The sequence below is a fragment of the Gymnoscopelus braueri genome (assembly GCF_963280865.1).
Source record: "Gymnoscopelus braueri genome assembly, chromosome: 3".
NCBI lineage: Eukaryota > Metazoa > Chordata > Actinopteri > Myctophiformes > Myctophidae > Gymnoscopelus > Gymnoscopelus braueri.
In genome coordinates this window covers 665,581-685,959 of record NC_137612.1, presented here as the reverse complement: position 1 = coordinate 685,959, position 20,379 = coordinate 665,581, and the positions used below count along the sequence as shown (strand labels likewise).

The 20,379-nt window shown below is 46.2% G+C and overlaps 1 protein-coding gene across 1 annotated transcript in view; it reads right to left on the bottom strand.

The window, feature by feature from the left end:
* Window positions 1-19,211, bottom strand: part of LOC308082944 (uncharacterized protein) — a gene marked incomplete at both ends in the record, with an annotated part of 22,255 nt that extends 3,044 nt beyond the window's left edge. Inside the window, 2 exons of the mRNA XM_080425024.1 lie at window positions 18,064-18,201; window positions 19,205-19,211. Of these exons, the coding sequence (XP_080281150.1) occupies window positions 18,064-18,201; window positions 19,205-19,211 (145 nt within the window). The remainder of the gene's footprint in view (window positions 1-18,063; window positions 18,202-19,204) is intronic.
* Between the last annotated feature and the right edge of the window lie 1,168 nt (window positions 19,212-20,379).

The following is a 20,379-nucleotide window of genomic DNA, read 5'->3' as shown; positions in this document are numbered from 1 at the left end:
ACTGACTTGTTGTAGTTGATGGTGGTCTCAGGGGGGGGGGCTGTTATCTACTGACTTGTTGTAGTTGATGGTGGTCTCAGGGGGGGGGGCTGTTATCTACTGACTTGTTGAAGTTGATGGTGGTGTCAGGGGGGGGGGGCTGTTATCTACTGACTTGTTGTAGTTGATGGTGGTCTCAGGGGGGGGGGGGGGCTGTTATCTACTGACTTGTTGTAGTTGATGGTGGTCTCAGGGGGGGGGGCTGTTATCTACTGACTTGTTGTAGTTGATGGTGGTCTCAGGGGGGGGGGGGGCTGTTATCTACTGACTTGTTGTAGTTGATGGTGGTCTCAGGGGGGGGGGGGGCTGTTATCTACTGACTTGTTGTAGTTGATGGTGGTCTCAGGGGGGGGGGGGCTGTTATCTACTGACTTGTTGTAGTTGATGGTGGTCTCAGGGGGGGGGGGGGCTGTTATCTACTGACTTGTTGTAGTTGATGGTGGTCTCAGGGGGGGGGGGGGGCTGTTATCTACTGACTTGTTGTAGTTGATGGTGGTCTCAGGGGGGGGGCTGTTATCTACTGACTTGTTGTAGTTGATGGTGGTCTCAGGGGGGGGGGGGGGCTGTTATCTACTGACTTGTTGTAGTTGATGGTGGTCTCAGGGGGGGGGGGGGGCTGTTATCTACTGACTTGTTGTAGTTGATGGTGGTCTCAGGGGGGGGGGGGGGGCTGTTATCTACTGACTTGTTGTAGTTGATGGTGGTCTCAGGGGGGGGGGGGCTGTTATCTACTGACTTGTTGTAGTTGATGGTGGTCTTAGGGGGGGGGGGGCTGTTATCTACTGACTTGTTGTAGTTGATGGTGGTCTCAGGGGGGGGGGGCTGTTATCTACTGACTTGTTGTAGTTGATGGTGGTCTCAGGGGGGGGGGGCTGTTATCTACTGACTTGTTGTAGTTGATGGTGGTCTTAGGGGGGGGGGCTGTTATCTACTGACTTGTTGTAGTTGATGGTGGTCTCAGGGGGGGGGGGGGGCTGTTATCTACTGACTTGTTGTAGTTGATGGTGGTCTCAGGGGGGGGGGGCTGTTATCTACTGACTTGTTGTAGTTGATGGTGGTCTCAGGGGGGGGGGCTGTTATCTACTGACTTGTTGTAGTTGATGGTGGTCTCAGGGGGGGGGGGCTGTTATCTACTGACTTGTTGTAGTTGATGGTGGTCTTAGGGGGGGGGGGGCTGTTATCTACTGACTTGTTGTAGTTGATGGTGGTCTCAGGGGGGGGGGCTGTTATCTACTGACTTGTTGTAGTTGATGGTGGTCTCAGGGGGGGGGGGGCTGTTATCTACTGACTTGTTGTAGTTGATGGTGGTCTCAGGGGGGGGGGGCTGTTATCTACTGACTTGTTGTAGTTGATGGTGGTCTCAGGGGGGGGGGCTGTTATCTACTGACTTGTTGTAGTTGATGGTGGTCTCAGGGGGGGGGGGGCTGTTATCTACTGACTTGTTGTAGTTGATGGTGGTCTCAGGGGGGGGGGGGGGCTGTTATCTACTGACTTGTTGTAGTTGATGGTGGTCTCAGGGGGGGGGGGCTGTTATCTACTGACTTGTTGTAGTTGATGGTGGTCTTAGGGGGGGGGGGGGCTGTTATCTACTGACTTGTTGTAGTTGATGGTGGTCTCAGGGGGGGGGGGCTGTTATCTACTGACTTGTTGTAGTTGATGGTGGTCTCAGGGGGGGGGGGCTGTTATCTACTGACTTGTTGTAGTTGATGGTGGTCTCAGGGGGGGGGGCTGTTATCTACTGACTTGTTGTAGTTGATGGTGGTCTCAGGGGGGGGGGGGGGCTGTTATCTACTGACTTGTTGTAGTTGATGGTGGTCTCAGGGGGGGGGGGGGGCTGTTATCTACTGACTTGTTGTAGTTGATGGTGGTCTCAGGGGGGGGGGGCTGTTATCTACTGACTTGTTGTAGTTGATGGTGGTCTCAGGGGGGGGGGCTGTTATCTACTGACTTGTTGTAGTTGATGGTGGTCTCAGGGGGGGGGGGGGCTGTTATCTACTGACTTGTTGTAGTTGATGGTGGTCTCAGGGGGGGGGGGGCTGTTATCTACTGACTTGTTGTAGTTGATGGTGGTCTCAGGGGGGGGGGGGGGCTGTTATCTACTGACTTGTTGTAGTTGATGGTGGTCTCAGGGGGGGGGGGCTGTTATCTACTGACTTGTTGTAGTTGATGGTGGTCTTAGGGGGGGGGGGGGCTGTTATCTACTGACTTGTTGTAGTTGATGGTGGTCTCAGGGGGGGGGGGCTGTTATCTACTGACTTGTTGTAGTTGATGGTGGTCTCAGGGGGGGGGGGCTGTTATCTACTGACTTGTTGTAGTTGATGGTGGTCTCAGGGGGGGGGGCTGTTATCTACTGACTTGTTGTAGTTGATGGTGGTCTTAGGGGGGGGGGGGGCTGTTATCTACTGACTTGTTGTAGTTGATGGTGGTCTCAGGGGGGGGGGGGGGCTGTTATCTACTGACTTGTTGTAGTTGATGGTGGTCTTAGGGGGGGGGGGGGCTGTTATCTACTGACTTGTTGTAGTTGATGGTGGTCTCAGGGGGGGGGGGGGCTGTTATCTACTGACTTGTTGTAGTTGATGGTGGTCTTAGGGGGGGGGGGGGCTGTTATCTACTGACTTGTTGTAGTTGATGGTGGTCTCAGGGGGGGGGGGGGGCTGTTATCTACTGACTTGTTGTAGTTGATGGTGGTGTCAGGGGGGGGGGGGCTGTTATCTACTGACTTGTTGTAGTTGATGGTGGTCTCAGGGGGGGGGGGGCTGTTATCTACTGACTTGTTGTAGTTGATGGTGGTCTCAGGGGGGGGGGGGGCTGTTATCTACTGACTTGTTGTAGTTGATGGTGGTCTCAGGGGGGGGGGGGGCTGTTATCTACTGACTTGTTGTAGTTGATGGTGGTCTCAGGGGGGGGGGCTGTTATCTACTGACTTGTTGTAGTTGATGGTGGTGTCAGGGGGGGGGGGGGCTGTTATCTACTGACTTGTTGTAGTTGATGGTGGTCTCAGGGGGGGGGGGGGCTGTTATCTACTGACTTGTTGTAGTTGATGGTGGTCTCAGGGGGGGGGGGGCTGTTATCTACTGACTTGTTGTAGTTGATGGTGGTCTCAGGGGGGGGGGCTGTTATCTACTGACTTGTTGTAGTTGATGGTGGTCTCAGGGGGGGGGGCTGTTATCTACTGACTTGTTGTAGTTGATGGTGGTGTCAGGGGGGGGGGGGCTGTTATCTACTGACTTGTTGTAGTTGATGGTGGTCTCAGGGGGGGGGGCTGTTATCTACTGACTTGTTGTAGTTGATGGTGGTGTCAGGGGGGGGGGGCTGTTATCTACTGACTTGTTGTAGTTGATGGTGGTCTCAGGGGGGGGGGGGGCTGTTATCTACTGACTTGTTGTAGTTGATGGTGGTCTCAGGGGGGGGGGGGGCTGTTATCTACTGACTTGTTGTAGTTGATGGTGGTCTCAGGGGGGGGGGCTGTTATCTACTGACTTGTTGTAGTTGATGGTGGTCTCAGGGGGGGGGGGCTGTTATCTACTGACTTGTTGTAGTTGATGGTGGTCTCAGGGGGGGGGGCTGTTATCTACTGACTTGTTGTAGTTGATGGTGGTCTCAGGGGGGGGGGGGGGCTGTTATCTACTGACTTGTTGTAGTTGATGGTGGTCTCAGGGGGGGGGGCTGTTATCTACTGACTTGTTGTAGTTGATGGTGGTCTCAGGGGGGGGGGCTGTTATCTACTGACTTGTTGTAGTTGATGGTGGTGTCAGGGGGGGGGGGGCTGTTATCTACTGACTTGTTGTAGTTGATGGTGGTGTCAGGGGGGGGGGGGGCTGTTATCTACTGACTTGTTGTAGTTGATGGTGGTCTCAGGGGGGGGGGGGGCTGTTATCTACTGACTTGTTGTAGTTGATGGTGGTCTCAGGGGGGGGGGCTGTTATCTACTGACTTGTTGCAGTTGATGGTGGTCTCAGGGGGGGGGGGCTGTTATCTACTGACTTGTTGCAGTTGATGGTGGTCTCAGGGGGGGGGGGCTGTTATCTACTGACTTGTTGAAGTTGATGGTGGTGTCAGGGGGGGGGGGCTGTTATCTACTGACTTGTTGTAGTTGATGGTGGTCTCAGGGGGGGGGGGGCTGTTATCTACTGACTTGTTGTAGTTGATGGTGGTCTCAGGGGGGGGGGGGCTGTTATCTACTGACTTGTTGTAGTTGATGGTGGTGTCAGGGGGGGGGGCTGTTATCTACTGACTTGTTGTAGTTGATGGTGGTCTCAGGGGGGGGGGGGCTGTTATCTACTGACTTGTTGTAGTTGATGGTGGTCTCAGGGGGGGGGGGGGCTGTTATCTACTGACTTGTTGAAGTTGATGGTGGTCTCAGGGGGGGGGGGGGCTGTTATCTACTGACTTGTTGTAGTTGATGGTGGTCTCAGGGGGGGGGGGCTGTTATCTACTGACTTGTTGTAGTTGATGGTGGTCTCAGGGGGGGGGGGGGCTGTTATCTACTGACTTGTTGTAGTTGATGGTGGTCTCAGGGGGGGGGGCTGTTATCTACTGACTTGTTGTAGTTGATGGTGGTCTCAGGGGGGGGGGGGCTGTTATCTACTGACTTGTTGTAGTTGATGGTGGTCTCAGGGGGGGGGGGCTGTTATCTACTGACTTGTTGTAGTTGATGGTGGTCTCAGGGGGGGGGGGCTGTTATCTACTGACTTGTTGTAGTTGATGGTGGTCTCAGGGGGGGGGGCTGTTATCTACTGACTTGTTGTAGTTGATGGTGGTGTCAGGGGGGGGGGGGCTGTTATCTACTGACTTGTTGTAGTTGATGGTGGTGTCAGGGGGGGGGGCTGTTATCTACTGACTTGTTGTAGTTGATGGTGGTCTCAGGGGGGGGGGGCTGTTATCTACTGACTTGTTGTAGTTGATGGTGGTCTCAGGGGGGGGGGGGCTGTTATCTACTGACTTGTTGTAGTTGATGGTGGTGTCAGGGGGGGGGGGCTGTTATCTACTGACTTGTTGTAGTTGATGGTGGTCTCAGGGGGGGGGGCTGTTATCTACTGACTTGTTGTAGTTGATGGTGGTGTCAGGGGGGGGGGGCTGTTATCTACTGACTTGTTGAAGTTGATGGTGGTCTTAGGGGGGGGGGGCTGTTATCTACTGACTTGTTGTAGTTGATGGTGGTCTTAGGGGGGGGGGGGCTGTTATCTACTGACTTGTTGTAGTTGATGGTGGTCTCAGGGGGGGGGGGGCTGTTATCTACTGACTTGTTGTAGTTGATGGTGGTCTCAGGGGGGGGGGGCTGTTATCTACTGACTTGTTGTAGTTGATGGTGGTCTCAGGGGGGGGGGGGCTGTTATCTACTGACTTGTTGTAGTTGATGGTGGTCTCAGGGGGGGGGGGCTGTTATCTACTGACTTGTTGTAGTTGATGGTGGTCTCAGGGGGGGGGGGGCTGTTATCTACTGACTTGTTGTAGTTGATGGTGGTCTCAGGGGGGGGGGCTGTTATCTACTGACTTGTTGTAGTTGATGGTGGTCTCAGGGGGGGGGGGGGCTGTTATCTACTGACTTGTTGTAGTTGATGGTGGTCTCAGGGGGGGGGGGGCTGTTATCTACTGACTTGTTGTAGTTGATGGTGGTCTCAGGGGGGGGGGCTGTTATCTACTGACTTGTTGTAGTTGATGGTGGTCTCAGGGGGGGGGGGGCTGTTATCTACTGACTTGTTGTAGTTGATGGTGGTCTCAGGGGGGGGGGGGCTGTTATCTACTGACTTGTTGTAGTTGATGGTGGTCTTAGGGGGGGGGGGGGCTGTTATCTACTGACTTGTTGTAGTTGATGGTGGTCTTAGGGGGGGGGGGCTGTTATCTACTGACTTGTTGTAGTTGATGGTGGTCTTAGGGGGGGGGGGGCTGTTATCTACTGACTTGTTGTAGTTGATGGTGGTCTTAGGGGGGGGGGGGGGCTGTTATCTACTGACTTGTTGTAGTTGATGGTGGTCTTAGGGGGGGGGGGGGCTGTTATCTACTGACTTGTTGTAGTTGATGGTGGTCTTAGGGGGGGGGGGGGCTGTTATCTACTGACTTGTTGTAGTTGATGGTGGTCTCAGGGGGGGGGGGGGCTGTTATCTACTGACTTGTTGTAGTTGATGGTGGTCTCAGGGGGGGGGGGCTGTTATCTACTGACTTGTTGTAGTTGATGGTGGTCTCAGGGGGGGGGGGGGCTGTTATCTACTGACTTGTTGTAGTTGATGGTGGTCTCAGGGGGGGGGGGGGGGGCTGTTATCTACTGACTTGTTGTAGTTGATGGTGGTCTCAGGGGGGGGGGGGGGCTGTTATCTACTGACTTGTTGTAGTTGATGGTGGTCTCAGGGGGGGGGGGGGGGCTGTTATCTACTGACTTGTTGTAGTTGATGGTGGTCTCAGGGGGGGGGGGGGCTGTTATCTACTGACTTGTTGTAGTTGATGGTGGTCTCAGGGGGGGGGGGGCTGTTATCTACTGACTTGTTGTAGTTGATGGTGGTCTCAGGGGGGGGGGGGGGCTGTTATCTACTGACTTGTTGTAGTTGATGGTGGTCTCAGGGGGGGGGGGCTGTTATCTACTGACTTGTTGTAGTTGATGGTGGTCTCAGGGGGGGGGGGGCTGTTATCTACTGACTTGTTGTAGTTGATGGTGGTCTCAGGGGGGGGGGGCTGTTATCTACTGACTTGTTGTAGTTGATGGTGGTCTCAGGGGGGGGGGGCTGTTATCTACTGACTTGTTGTAGTTGATGGTGGTCTCAGGGGGGGGGGGGCTGTTATCTACTGACTTGTTGTAGTTGATGGTGGTCTCAGGGGGGGGGGGGCTGTTATCTACTGACTTGTTGTAGTTGATGGTGGTCTCAGGGGGGGGGGGGGGCTGTTATCTACTGACTTGTTGTAGTTGATGGTGGTCTCAGGGGGGGGGGGCTGTTATCTACTGACTTGTTGTAGTTGATGGTGGTCTCAGGGGGGGGGGGGCTGTTATCTACTGACTTGTTGTAGTTGATGGTGGTGTCAGGGGGGGGGGGGCTGTTATCTACTGACTTGTTGTAGTTGATGGTGGTGTCAGGGGGGGGGGGCTGTTATCTACTGACTTGTTGTAGTTGATGGTGGTCTCAGGGGGGGGGGGCTGTTATCTACTGACTTGTTGTAGTTGATGGTGGTCTTAGGGGGGGGGGGCTGTTATCTACTGACTTGTTGTAGTTGATGGTGGTGTCAGGGGGGGGGGGGCTGTTATCTACTGACTTGTTGTAGTTGATGGTGGTGTCAGGGGGGGGGGGGGGGGCTGTTATCTACTGACTTGTTGTAGTTGATGGTGGTCTCAGGGGGGGGGGGGGCTGTTATCTACTGACTTGTTGTAGTTGATGGTGGTCTCAGGGGGGGGGGGCTGTTATCTACTGACTTGTTGTAGTTGATGGTGGTCTTAGGGGGGGGGGGCTGTTATCTACTGACTTGTTGTAGTTGATGGTGGTGTCAGGGGGGGGGGGCTGTTATCTACTGACTTGTTGTAGTTGATGGTGGTCTCAGGGGGGGGGGGGGGCTGTTATCTACTGACTTGTTGTAGTTGATGGTGGTCTTAGGGGGGGGGGGGGGGCTGTTATCTACTGACTTGTTGTAGTTGATGGTGGTCTCAGGGGGGGGGGGGGGCTGTTATCTACTGACTTGTTGTAGTTGATGGTGGTCTTAGGGGGGGGGGGGGCTGTTATCTACTGACTTGTTGCAGTTGATGGTGGTCTCAGGGGGGGGGGGGGCTGTTATCTACTGACTTGTTGCAGTTGATGGTGGTCTCAGGGGGGGGGGGGGGCTGTTATCTACTGACTTGTTGTAGTTGATGGTGGTGTCAGGGGGGGGGGGGCTGTTATCTACTGACTTGTTGTAGTTGATGGTGGTCTCAGGGGGGGGGGGCTGTTATCTACTGACTTGTTGTAGTTGATGGTGGTCTCAGGGGGGGGGGGCTGTTATCTACTGACTTGTTGTAGTTGATGGTGGTCTCAGGGGGGGGGGGGCTGTTATCTACTGACTTGTTGTAGTTGATGGTGGTCTTAGGGGGGGGGGCTGTTATCTACTGACTTGTTGTAGTTGATGGTGGTCTCAGGGGGGGGGGGGCTGTTATCTACTGACTTGTTGTAGTTGATGGTGGTCTCAGGGGGGGGGGGGCTGTTATCTACTGACTTGTTGTAGTTGATGGTGGTCTCAGGGGGGGGGGGCTGTTATCTACTGACTTGTTGTAGTTGATGGTGGTCTCAGGGGGGGGGGGCTGTTATCTACTGACTTGTTGTAGTTGATGGTGGTCTCAGGGGGGGGGGGGCTGTTATCTACTGACTTGTTGTAGTTGATGGTGGTCTCAGGGGGGGGGGCTGTTATCTACTGACTTGTTGTAGTTGATGGTGGTCTCAGGGGGGGGGGGGCTGTTATCTACTGACTTGTTGTAGTTGATGGTGGTCTCAGGGGGGGGGGGCTGTTATCTACTGACTTGTTGTAGTTGATGGTGGTCTCAGGGGGGGGGGGCTGTTATCTACTGACTTGTTGTAGTTGATGGTGGTCTCAGGGGGGGGGGGGGCTGTTATCTACTGACTTGTTGTAGTTGATGGTGGTCTCAGGGGGGGGGGGCTGTTATCTACTGACTTGTTGTAGTTGATGGTGGTCTCAGGGGGGGGGGGCTGTTATCTACTGACTTGTTGTAGTTGATGGTGGTCTCAGGGGGGGGGGGGCTGTTATCTACTGACTTGTTGTAGTTGATGGTGGTCTCAGGGGGGGGGGGGGGCTGTTATCTACTGACTTGTTGTAGTTGATGGTGGTCTCAGGGGGGGGGGGCTGTTATCTACTGACTTGTTGTAGTTGATGGTGGTCTCAGGGGGGGGGGGGGCTGTTATCTACTGACTTGTTGTAGTTGATGGTGGTCTCAGGGGGGGGGGGGCTGTTATCTACTGACTTGTTGTAGTTGATGGTGGTGTCAGGGGGGGGGGGGCTGTTATCTACTGACTTGTTGTAGTTGATGGTGGTCTCAGGGGGGGGGGGGCTGTTATCTACTGACTTGTTGTAGTTGATGGTGGTCTCAGGGGGGGGGGGGGCTGTTATCTACTGACTTGTTGTAGTTGATGGTGGTCTCAGGGGGGGGGGGGCTGTTATCTACTGACTTGTTGTAGTTGATGGTGGTGTCAGGGGGGGGGGGGGCTGTTATCTACTGACTTGTTGTAGTTGATGGTGGTCTCAGGGGGGGGGGGGCTGTTATCTACTGACTTGTTGTAGTTGATGGTGGTCTCAGGGGGGGGGGGGGCTGTTATCTACTGACTTGTTGTAGTTGATGGTGGTCTTAGGGGGGGGGGGCTGTTATCTACTGACTTGTTGTAGTTGATGGTGGTCTCAGGGGGGGGGGGGGGCTGTTATCTACTGACTTGTTGTAGTTGATGGTGGTCTTAGGGGGGGGGGGGGCTGTTATCTACTGACTTGTTGTAGTTGATGGTGGTCTCAGGGGGGGGGGGGCTGTTATCTACTGACTTGTTGTAGTTGATGGTGGTCTCGGGGGGGGGGGGGCTGTTATCTACTGACTTGTTGTAGTTGATGGTGGTCTCAGGGGGGGGGGGCTGTTATCTACTGACTTGTTGTAGTTGATGGTGGTCTCAGGGGGGGGGGGCTGTTATCTACTGACTTGTTGTAGTTGATGGTGGTCTCAGGGGGGGGGCTGTTATCTACTGACTTGTTGTAGTGATGGTGGTCTTAGGGGGGGGGGGCTGTTATCTACTGACTTGTTGTAGTTGATGGTGGTCTCAGGGGGGGGGGGCTGTTATCTACTGACTTGTTGTAGTTGATGGTGGTCTCAGGGGGGGGGGCTGTTATCTACTGACTTGTTGTAGTTGATGGTGGTCTCAGGGGGGGGGGGGCTGTTATCTACTGACTTGTTGTAGTTGATGGTGGTCTCAGGGGGGGGGGGCTGTTATCTACTGACTTGTTGTAGTTGATGGTGGTCTCAGGGGGGGGGGCTGTTATCTACTGACTTGTTGTAGTTGATGGTGGTCTCAGGGGGGGGGGCTGTTATCTACTGACTTGTTGTAGTTGATGGTGGTCTTAGGGGGGGGGGCTGTTATCTACTGACTTGTTGTAGTTGATGGTGGTCTCAGGGGGGGGGGGGGGCTGTTATCTACTGACTTGTTGTAGTTGATGGTGGTCTCAGGGGGGGGGGGCTGTTATCTACTGACTTGTTGAAGTTGATGGTGGTCTCAGGGGGGGGGGGCTGGGCAGCGGTCCGTTTGTAGGAGAAGTAGGATCTCTGCTGGTCGTCATCGGGGGCCATGGAAGCCCCTCCCCCACTGCCGGGGGGTCCGGCCGGTCCCGGGGGTCCCTGGGGACCGAGTGACCCCGGGTCCCCACGAACACCGGGGCGTCCTGGGGGTCCTGGGGGACCCCCGTCCCCGCTCTGTCCCCGTAAGACGTGTCCAATTTCACCTGAACACATTAGTGGAGTATATGTATAAATATATATATATATATATATATATTAATATATATATATATTAATATATATATATATATATATATATATATATATATTAATATATATATATATTATATATATATATATATATATATATATATATATATATATTTATATATATTTATATATATTTATATATTAGGGCCGGGACTTTATCGCGTTAATTTCGATCAATTAATTACAGAAAAATTATCTTGTTAAAAAAATTAACGCATTTTAATCGCACCTATTTTTGCACCGCGGAACGTTTCTCACTGGACGAGTTTCAGAATGACCGATCATACCAGCGCACCAACCCCAACGTACGTGGTGATCACTTCTCAGACCATAAGCCAAATTCCAATCCCCAAAGTTCGGTCACTCGCTCACTCTCCTCGCTTCCTCCACTCGCACCTAAGCCCCGCCCCTGCGAGGAGCCGAGGATTATTTGCGAGGACGGAGTGGTCGAGCGGTTGCCCTCAAAGGATCGGACTGCACTCAGCGTCATTTCAAAGCGACGGCAAATTCCGCGATCACTTATGACGTCTCAAACAGCTGGACCAGAGCCGTGGATGAAAATATACATGCATAGAATAATATGCAGGTATAGAATAATACAGAATATAAGAATAGACAATTCATCAATGTGGATGGATGGCCACATTGTTATCTTTATAGTTAACATTTTGTGCAAAGCCATTTATTCCTGAAATAGTGAACGAAGCGCCAGGATGAGCAAACTTACATTTATGAATTAAATCCTGACCCTCCCTCTTTTTGCTCGTACAGTCCCGTACATGAAAGAAGACCCTTCACAGCTAATAGAGAATTTTAAATTTTAAGAATCGGTTCAGAATTGAATGAGTATACGGCTATAGTTAAAGCATAAAGTGTCCTCTCCTATATTCAGTCTATATATAAATACCAACCCGATCTCCAGAGATATACGTAACATTGCACGGATCCAGCGCACTTCATTCCGTGGATAGTCGCCTAGAAACCCCGAAATTGCGTGCATATGTACGGCGCTCCCTTTGTGACAAAACCATTTCGGAGGCGCGCAGTCACAGGCGAACTGTCACCCCGTGAAGGACCACCGAGGGAGCTAAGGCGACCGAGTTGCCGTCCTGAACGGTGTGACGTTCGCCTGTGCCTACTCAGCGCCGTTTGAGTTATGTACCGATAGGCACAGAATCGTAAATTTTGTTGTGGGGACTGCTCTGCTTCCGGGTTTTTCCGGGTTGCGACTGGTTACGCCCACCGTGGGACTCGCCGTACATATGCACGCAATTTCGGGGTTTCTAGGCGACTATCCACGGAATGAAGTGCACTGGATCCGTGCAATGTTACGTATATCTCTGGAGATCAGGCTGATAAATACAATACATTATTTTAAACATAATCTTTGTCACAGTAATTTATAGTAGTCCATGCACTGCATTGAGGCATGATGCAAGGAGAGAAATGAACTATCAGCTTTAGACAGAATAAGTGTGCACAATATATTACAATGTATATAATTGTATTATGCTTTATATCATACAACGCAATAAAGCCAGTGGCTTGTTGCGTCTTTTCTGTTAATTTACACTGTGTGTGTGTGTGTGTGTGTGTGTGTGTGTGTGTGTGTGTGTGTGAGATGCGCAACGAGTGATGGGGGGGGGGGGGGGGGGGCGAAGGGGGTGGGGCAGCCGGTGTTTTCGGCATGGTTTCGGGTTTCAAGCATTGTTTGTGTGGCCACATGTGGAGGAGGACCATATATACGTCACGGGAGAAGGGAAAAAAAAAAAAGAAAACGTGTACACGTGATGCGGAAGTCTGCCGCGGAGGAGCTGTGGAGAGTGGTCGAGCCTACACTTGATGTACACTCGCTAAATGCGGAAGTAGAGAGCCTCCTCGGCTCCTCCACTCGACTCCACTCGCCTCCTCCAAGAAGCAACTGAATAATTGGACCCTGACTACTTCCGGTTTGGAGTGGGAGTGACCGAGTGGGAGTGACCGAGTGGGAGTGACCGAGTGGGAGTGACCGAGTCGGAGTGACCGAGTGGGAGTGACCGAGTGGGAGTGACCGAGTGGGAGTGACCGAGTGGGAGTGAGCGAGTCGGAGTGACCGAGTGGGAGTGAGCGAGTGGGAGTGAGCGAGTGGGAGTGACCGAGTCGGAGTGAGCGAGTCGGAGTGACCGAGTGGGAGTGACCGAGTGGGAGTGACCGAGTGGGAGTGACCGAGTGGGAGTGACCGAGTGGGAGTGAGCGAGTGGGAGTGACCGAGTGGGAGTGAGCGAGTCGGAGTGACCGAGTGGGAGTGAGCGAGTGGGAGTGAGCGAGTGGGAGTGAGCGAGTGGGAGTGACCGAGTGGGAGTGAGCGAGTCGGAGTGACCGAGTGGGAGTGACCGAGTGGGAGTGACCGAGTGGGAGTGAGCGAGTCGGAGTGACCGAGTGGGAGTGAGCGAGTGGGAGTGAGCGAGTGGGAGTGACCGAGTGGGAGTGACCGAGTGGGAGTGAGCGAGTCGGAGTGACCGAGTGGGAGTGACCGAGTGGGAGTGAGCGAGTCGGAGTGACCGAGTGGGAGTGACCGAGTGGGAGTGAGCGAGTGGGAGTGACCGAGTGGGAGTGAGCGAGTCGGAGTGACCGAGTGGGAGTGACCGAGTGGGAGTGACCGAGTGGGAGTGAGCGAGTCGGAGTGACCGAGTGGGAGTGACCGAGTGGGAGTGAGCGAGTCGGAGTGACCGAGTGGGAGTGACCGAGTGGGAGTGAGCGAGTCGGAGTGACCGAGTGGGAGTGACCGAGTGGGAGTGAGCGAGTCGGAGTGACCGAGTGGGAGTGACCGAGTGGGAGTGAGCGAGTCGGAGTGACCGAGTGGGAGTGACCGAGTCGGAGTGACCGAGTGGGAGTGAGCGAGTGGGAGTGAGCGAGTGGGAGTGACCGAGTGGGAGTGAGCGAGTGGGAGTGACCGAGTGGGAGTGACCGAGTGGGAGTGACCGAGTGGGAGTGAGCGAGTGGGAGTGACCGAGTGGGAGTGAGCGAGTGGGAGTGAGCGAGTGGGAGTGACCGAGTGGGAGTGAGCGAGTGGGAGTGAGCGAGTGGGAGTGACCGAGTGGGAGTGAGCGAGTGGGAGTGAGCGAGTGGGAGTGACCGAGTGGGAGTGAGCAAGTGGGAGTGAGCAAGTGGGAGTGAGCGAGTCGGAGTGACCGAGTGGGAGTGACCGAGTGGGAGTGAGCGAGTGGGAGTGAGCGAGTGGGAGTGAGCGAGTGGCCGAGATTTTCGGGTTTGGAATTTGGCTTAGACATATAAAGGTAGACGCCTCCTTCGGCTCTGAAGCGTTGGTATCTCGGGCGCGCTTCCTTGTTCCGCAGGGCTAGCCTTCCACTTCCTTCTGCTTCAGCAGGGCAAGCTGGAAACTTCCGTGTGCGTCACAGAAGGGGGCGTTCGGTAGGCCAATCAGAGGCAGGTTCTTAAGAGGCAGCCGCGCAGCAACTAGTCAGTTAGACGCGCTGTGATTGGCCAGTAGTCAACGCGATGTGATTGGCCAGTAGTCAAACAGCCCTGCGGAAGAGCCTTGTATTGAGATACCAGTGGCTACAATGAACTGCAGAGGCCAATGAGGTATCTAGGTTTCTATATCTATGTCTCAGACAGACAGCACAGTGCATGAAAACATGAATGAAGACACGCCCACATAGCCTGCTTGATAATGTTGGCTGGGCAAATCAGAATCTGTAATGGATGCCCCCCCCCCCCTACGCACGCGTTTGTCCCGTTTAGGGGGGGGGGGGGTGCGCTGGGGGGGGGGGGGTCCACGATGCGGTGCGGGTCACATGCGCACGATTTTTATTATTATTATTAAAAATATTACGATTTTTATTATTATTATTAAAAATATTACGATTTTTATTATTATTATTAAAAATATTACGATTTTTATTATTATTATTATTAAAAATATTACGATTTTTATTATTATTATTAAAAATATTACGATTTTTATTATTATTATTAAAAATATTACGATTTTTATTATTATTATTATTAAAAATATTACGATTTTTATTATTATTATTAAAAATATTACGATTTTTATTATTATTATTAAAAATATTACGATTTTTATTATTATTATTAAAAATATTACGATTTTTATTATTATTATTATTAAAAATATTACGATTTTTATTATTATTATTAAAAATATTACGATTTTTATTATTATTATTAAAAATATTACGATTTTTATTATTATTATTAAAAATATTACGATTTTTATTATTATTATTATTAAAAATATTACGATTTTTATTATTATTATTAAAAATATTACGATTTTTATTATTATTATTAAAAATATTACGATTTTTATTATTATTATTAAAAATATTACGATTTTTATTATTATTATTAAAAATATTACGATTTTTATTATTATTATTAAAAATATTACGATTTTTCGGTATGCCAAAATCCAATTGAAAAAAAAATTGCTTATATGTGTATATATATATATATATATATATATACATATATAAATATATATGTATATTATGTATATAGGACCACCACGCAGAGGACAGCAATAAGATGTAACTGTCATACTTCCAAAACGTAAATGAAGTCCACAATCACAACACCAGAGGCAGCTCCACTGATCATGTCCAACCCAGATTTGGCACAAAGGGTTGAATTCCTTCTCCTGCTATGCACCCCCCCCCCCCCCCCCCCCTACATATGTGTTGTTTTTCTTACCTTTGACCTTTAAGCTGTTCATATGATGTTCTGTCTAGTCGTGTATATCTGTCTGTTTTATAATGTCTCTATGCATTGAGTATTCATTATTATAATGTCTCTATGCATTGAGTATTCATTATTTTAATGTCTCTATGCATTGAGTATTCATTATTTTAATGTCTCTATGCATTGAGTATTCATTATTTTAATGTCTCTATGCATTGAGTATTCATTATTTTAATGTCTCTATGCATTGAGTATTCATTATTTTAATGTCTCTATGCATTGAGTATTCATTATTTTAATGTCTCTATGCATTGAGTATTCATTATTTTAATGTCTCTATGCATTGAGTGTTCATTATTTTAATGTCTCTATGCATTGAGTATTCATTATTATAATGTCTCTATGCATTGAGTATTCATTATTTTAATGTCTCTATGCATTGAGTATTCATTATTTTAATGTCTCTATGCATTGAGTGTTCATTATTTTAATGTCTCTATGCATTGAGTATTCATTATTATAATGTCTCTATGCATTGAGTATTCATTATTTTAATGTCTCTATGCATTGAGTATTCATTATTTTAATGTCTCTATGCATTGAGTGTTCATTATTTTAATGTCTCTATGCATTGAGTATTCATTATTATAATGTCTCTATGCATTGAGTATTCATTATTATAATGTCTCTATGCATTGAGTATTCATTATTTTAATGTCTCTATGCATTGAGTATTCATTATTTTAATGTCTCTATGCATTGAGTATTCATTATTTTAATGTCTCTATGCATTGAGTATTCATTATTTTAATGTCTCTATGCATTGAGTATTCATTATTTTAATGTCTCTATGCATTGAGTATTCATTATTTTAATGTCTCTATGCATTGAGTATTCATTATTTTAATGTCTCTATGCATTGAGTGTTCATTATTTTAATGTCTCTATGCATTGAGTATTCATTATTATAATGTCTCTATGCATTGAGTATTCATTATTTTAATGTCTCTATGCATTGAGTATTCATTATTTTAATGTCTCTATGCATTGAGTGTTCATTATTTTAATGTCTCTATGCATTGAGTATTCATTATTATAATGTCTCTATGCATTGAGTATTCATTATTTTAATGTCTCTATGCATTGAGTATTCATTATTTTAATGTCTCTATGCATTGAGTGTTCATTATTTTAATGTCTCTATGCATTGAGTATTCATTATTATAATGTCTCTATGCATTGAGTATTCATTATTATAATGTCTCTATGCATTGAGTATTCATTATTATAATGTCTCTATGCATTGAGTATTCATTATTTTAATGTCTCTATGCATTGAGTATTCATTATTATAATGTCTCTATGCATTGAGTATTCATTATTTTAATGTCTCTATGCATTGAGTATTCATTATTATAATGTCTCTATGCATTGAGTATTCATTATTATAATGTCTCTATGCATTGAGTATTAATTACTTTAATGTCTCTATGCATTGAGTATTCATTATTATAATTTCTCTATGCATTGAGTATTCATTATTATAATGTCTCTATGCATTGAGTATTCATTATTTTAATGTCTCTATGCATTGAGTATTCATTATTATAATGTCTCTATGCATTGAGTATTCATTATTTTAATGTCTCTATGCATTGAGTATTCATTATTTTAATGTCTCTATGCATTGAGTATTCATTATTTTAATGTCTCTATGCATTGAGTATTCATTATTTTAATGTCTCTATGCATTGAGTATTCATTATTTTAATGTCTCTATGCATTGAGTATTCATTATTATAATGTCTCTATGCATTGAGTATTCATTATTATAATGTCTCTATGCATTGAGTATTCATTATTATAATGTCTCTATGCATTGAGTATTCATTATTATAATGTCTCTATGCATTGAGTATTCATTATTATAATGTCTCTATGCATTGAGTATTCATTATTTTAATGTCTCTATGCATTGAGTATTCATTATTATAATGTCTCTATGCATTGAGTATTCATTATTTTAATGTCTCTATGCATTGAGTATTCATTATTATAATGTCTCTATGCATTGAGTATTCATTATTTTAATGTCTCTATGCATTGAGTATTCATTATTATAATGTCTCTATGCATTGAGTATTCATTATTATAATGTCTCTATGCATTGAGTATTAATTACTTTAATGTCTCTATGCATTGAGTATTCATTATTATAATTTCTCTATGCATTGAGTATTCATTATTATAATGTCTCTATGCATTGAGTATTCATTATTTTAATGTCTCTATGCATTGAGTATTCATTATTATAATGTCTCTATGCATTGAGTATTCATTATTTTAATGTCTCTATGCATTGAGTATTCATTATTTTAATGTCTCTATGCATTGAGTATTCATTATTATAATGTCTCTATGCATTGAGTATTCATTATTTTAATGTCTCTATGCATTGAGTATTCATTATTTTAATGTCTCTATGCATTGAGTACGTGAGGATCTCATTTGAAACAATAAGCCATTCCGGCTTTTATGAGCGATCTATTTTAGCTGACCTTAAATGTAAACTGTACTTCCTTTTTTTTGTAAACTGTACTTCCGTGCTTTTTCTTTACAAATCTTCTGAATAAAGTATTCAATCAATCAAAAGCCAGGTCAACAAATGAACCTGGCATCTGTCCACATAACATGCTGTTGTATCTAAATGACATTTTAACCAGTTTGCATTAGCCTGCAAGGTGGCCAAGGCTACATAGCTACAGTTAAGGTGGAGTGGGGATCAATCAGGAAAACATGAAGAACACAAAAAATTAATAAAATGTCCAAAACACCTGGATCTCCCTTGTCTCCCTTGGCTCCGTCGGTGCCGTGGGAACCGTGGGAGCCTGGTATCCCGGGGATACCACCCCTGTACGCATCACAGCTGGACAGCGTGCTGATTGGCTGAAGGAGGGAGGACAAGGCGATGGCTGCACATACCCATGTGACCCAATGGAAAGCCTGCGCATGCACACGCACGCAGTCACGCAGTCACGCACACGCACACGCACACGCAGGCACGCACACACACAGACGCGCACACGCAGGCACGCACACACACGCAGGCACGCACACGCACACACAGACACGCAGGCACGCACACGCACACACACAGACACGCGCACGCGCACACACACACACACACACACACACACACACACACACACACACACACACACACACAGACACACACACACACACACACACACACACACACACACACACACACACACACACACACACAAACACACAACACACACACACACACACACACACACACGTAAATACATTAGTTCACATGTATGAACATTCATCTCACGATACCTCAACTAAAAGTGTTCAGCATCTCGTCAGTTTGTTCAGTTACAAATGTTTTTTTCAAGTGACATCAGGTTCAAATCACCCAAAACAGATTATTATCAAGCATAAAATACTCATATATACTCATATGCATATTCATATATCATATATATTCATATGTATTCATATGTATTCATATGTATTCATATATATTCATATATACTCATATATTATACTCATAGCGACATGCCTGTGATTTCAAGTTTTGTATTAGTTTTGGTGGCTATTCAAAAATAGCAGATCTACAAGCTTCTGCTATTTTTGAACGTTTTTGAAACATATTGAAAATGTTTGGACATTTTTTATAATAATTTTGGGGGAAAACAGATTGTGGGCTTTTCTCCCAAAACACCTTATACCTAATGTATGTATGTATACATACCTTATACCTAACCCTAACCCTACTGTATATATAGAATATATATATAAATAAACATATATATAACCTTATACCTAACCCTAACCCTATATATATAATATATATATAAATAAATAAACAGTATATATATAACCTTATACCTAACCCTATATATAAAATATAACATGTTCACCACTCAGGGTGGTTGGACGTACCTGCCATGCACAGCCCCCAGTGAACATTTCTCACAAAGTTCACTGGCAATTTTATTTTATAGTTTGTAAACATGCCTTAAAACCTAAACCTGGTAAGGTAAAATGGTTAACCCTTATTGGGAATACTAAAAAAAAGAAACTCTAGGAAAGGTGAAACAGCTAAAAAGAACTTAGGGCAAAGATTTAGAATTTAGATTAAAGATTTAGTTAAACAGAATGTGAAATTATAAGGACTTTAAAATTAAAAAATAACAGGATCCCAAAAAAAGACATTCTTTCAAAAACAAGATGGCGAGAGCAAAAATTCTTTGCTCTGCCTTTTTCTGAAAGGACGCACTTTCTAAAAGGGCTTAGCACTGAAGTCCAACCCAAACCATTCCCTAACCCTATATATAAAATATATATAAATAAACATTTATATATAACCTTATACTTAACCCTAACCCTATATATAAAATATATATAAATAAACATTATATATAAAACCTTATACCTAACCCTAACCCTATATATAAAATATATATAAATAAACATTATATATATAACCTTATACCTAACCCTATACAATATATAGTAATAAACATGTTCATTTCACTTGAAACAGATTGAGAACCACTAAACACTATATTATATAATATAATATAATAGATATATATAATATACTATAGAACCACTAAACACTAAACACAGTTTGACAGCAGAATGACAATAAACACACAAAGCGCAACATGCTGTAAAATATACTCATTGTAAAGTAATCTATCTTATTGATCACTGTTAAAATATACTCATTGTAAAGTAATCTATGTTAATGATCACTATTAAAATATACTCATTTTGAAGTAATCTATCTTATTGATCACTATTAAAATATACTCATTGTAAAGTAATCTATCTTATTGATCACTATTCAAATATACTCATTGTAAAGTAATCTATCTTATTGATCACTATTAAAATATACTCATTTTGAAGTAATCTATCTTATTGATCATTATTAAAATATACTCATTGTAAAGTAATCTATGTTAATGATCACTATTAAAATATACTAATTTTGAAGTAATCTATCTTATTGATCACTATTAAAATATACTCATTGTAAAGTAATCTATCTTATTGATCACTATTCAAATATACTCATTGTAAAGTAATCTATCTTATTGATCACTATT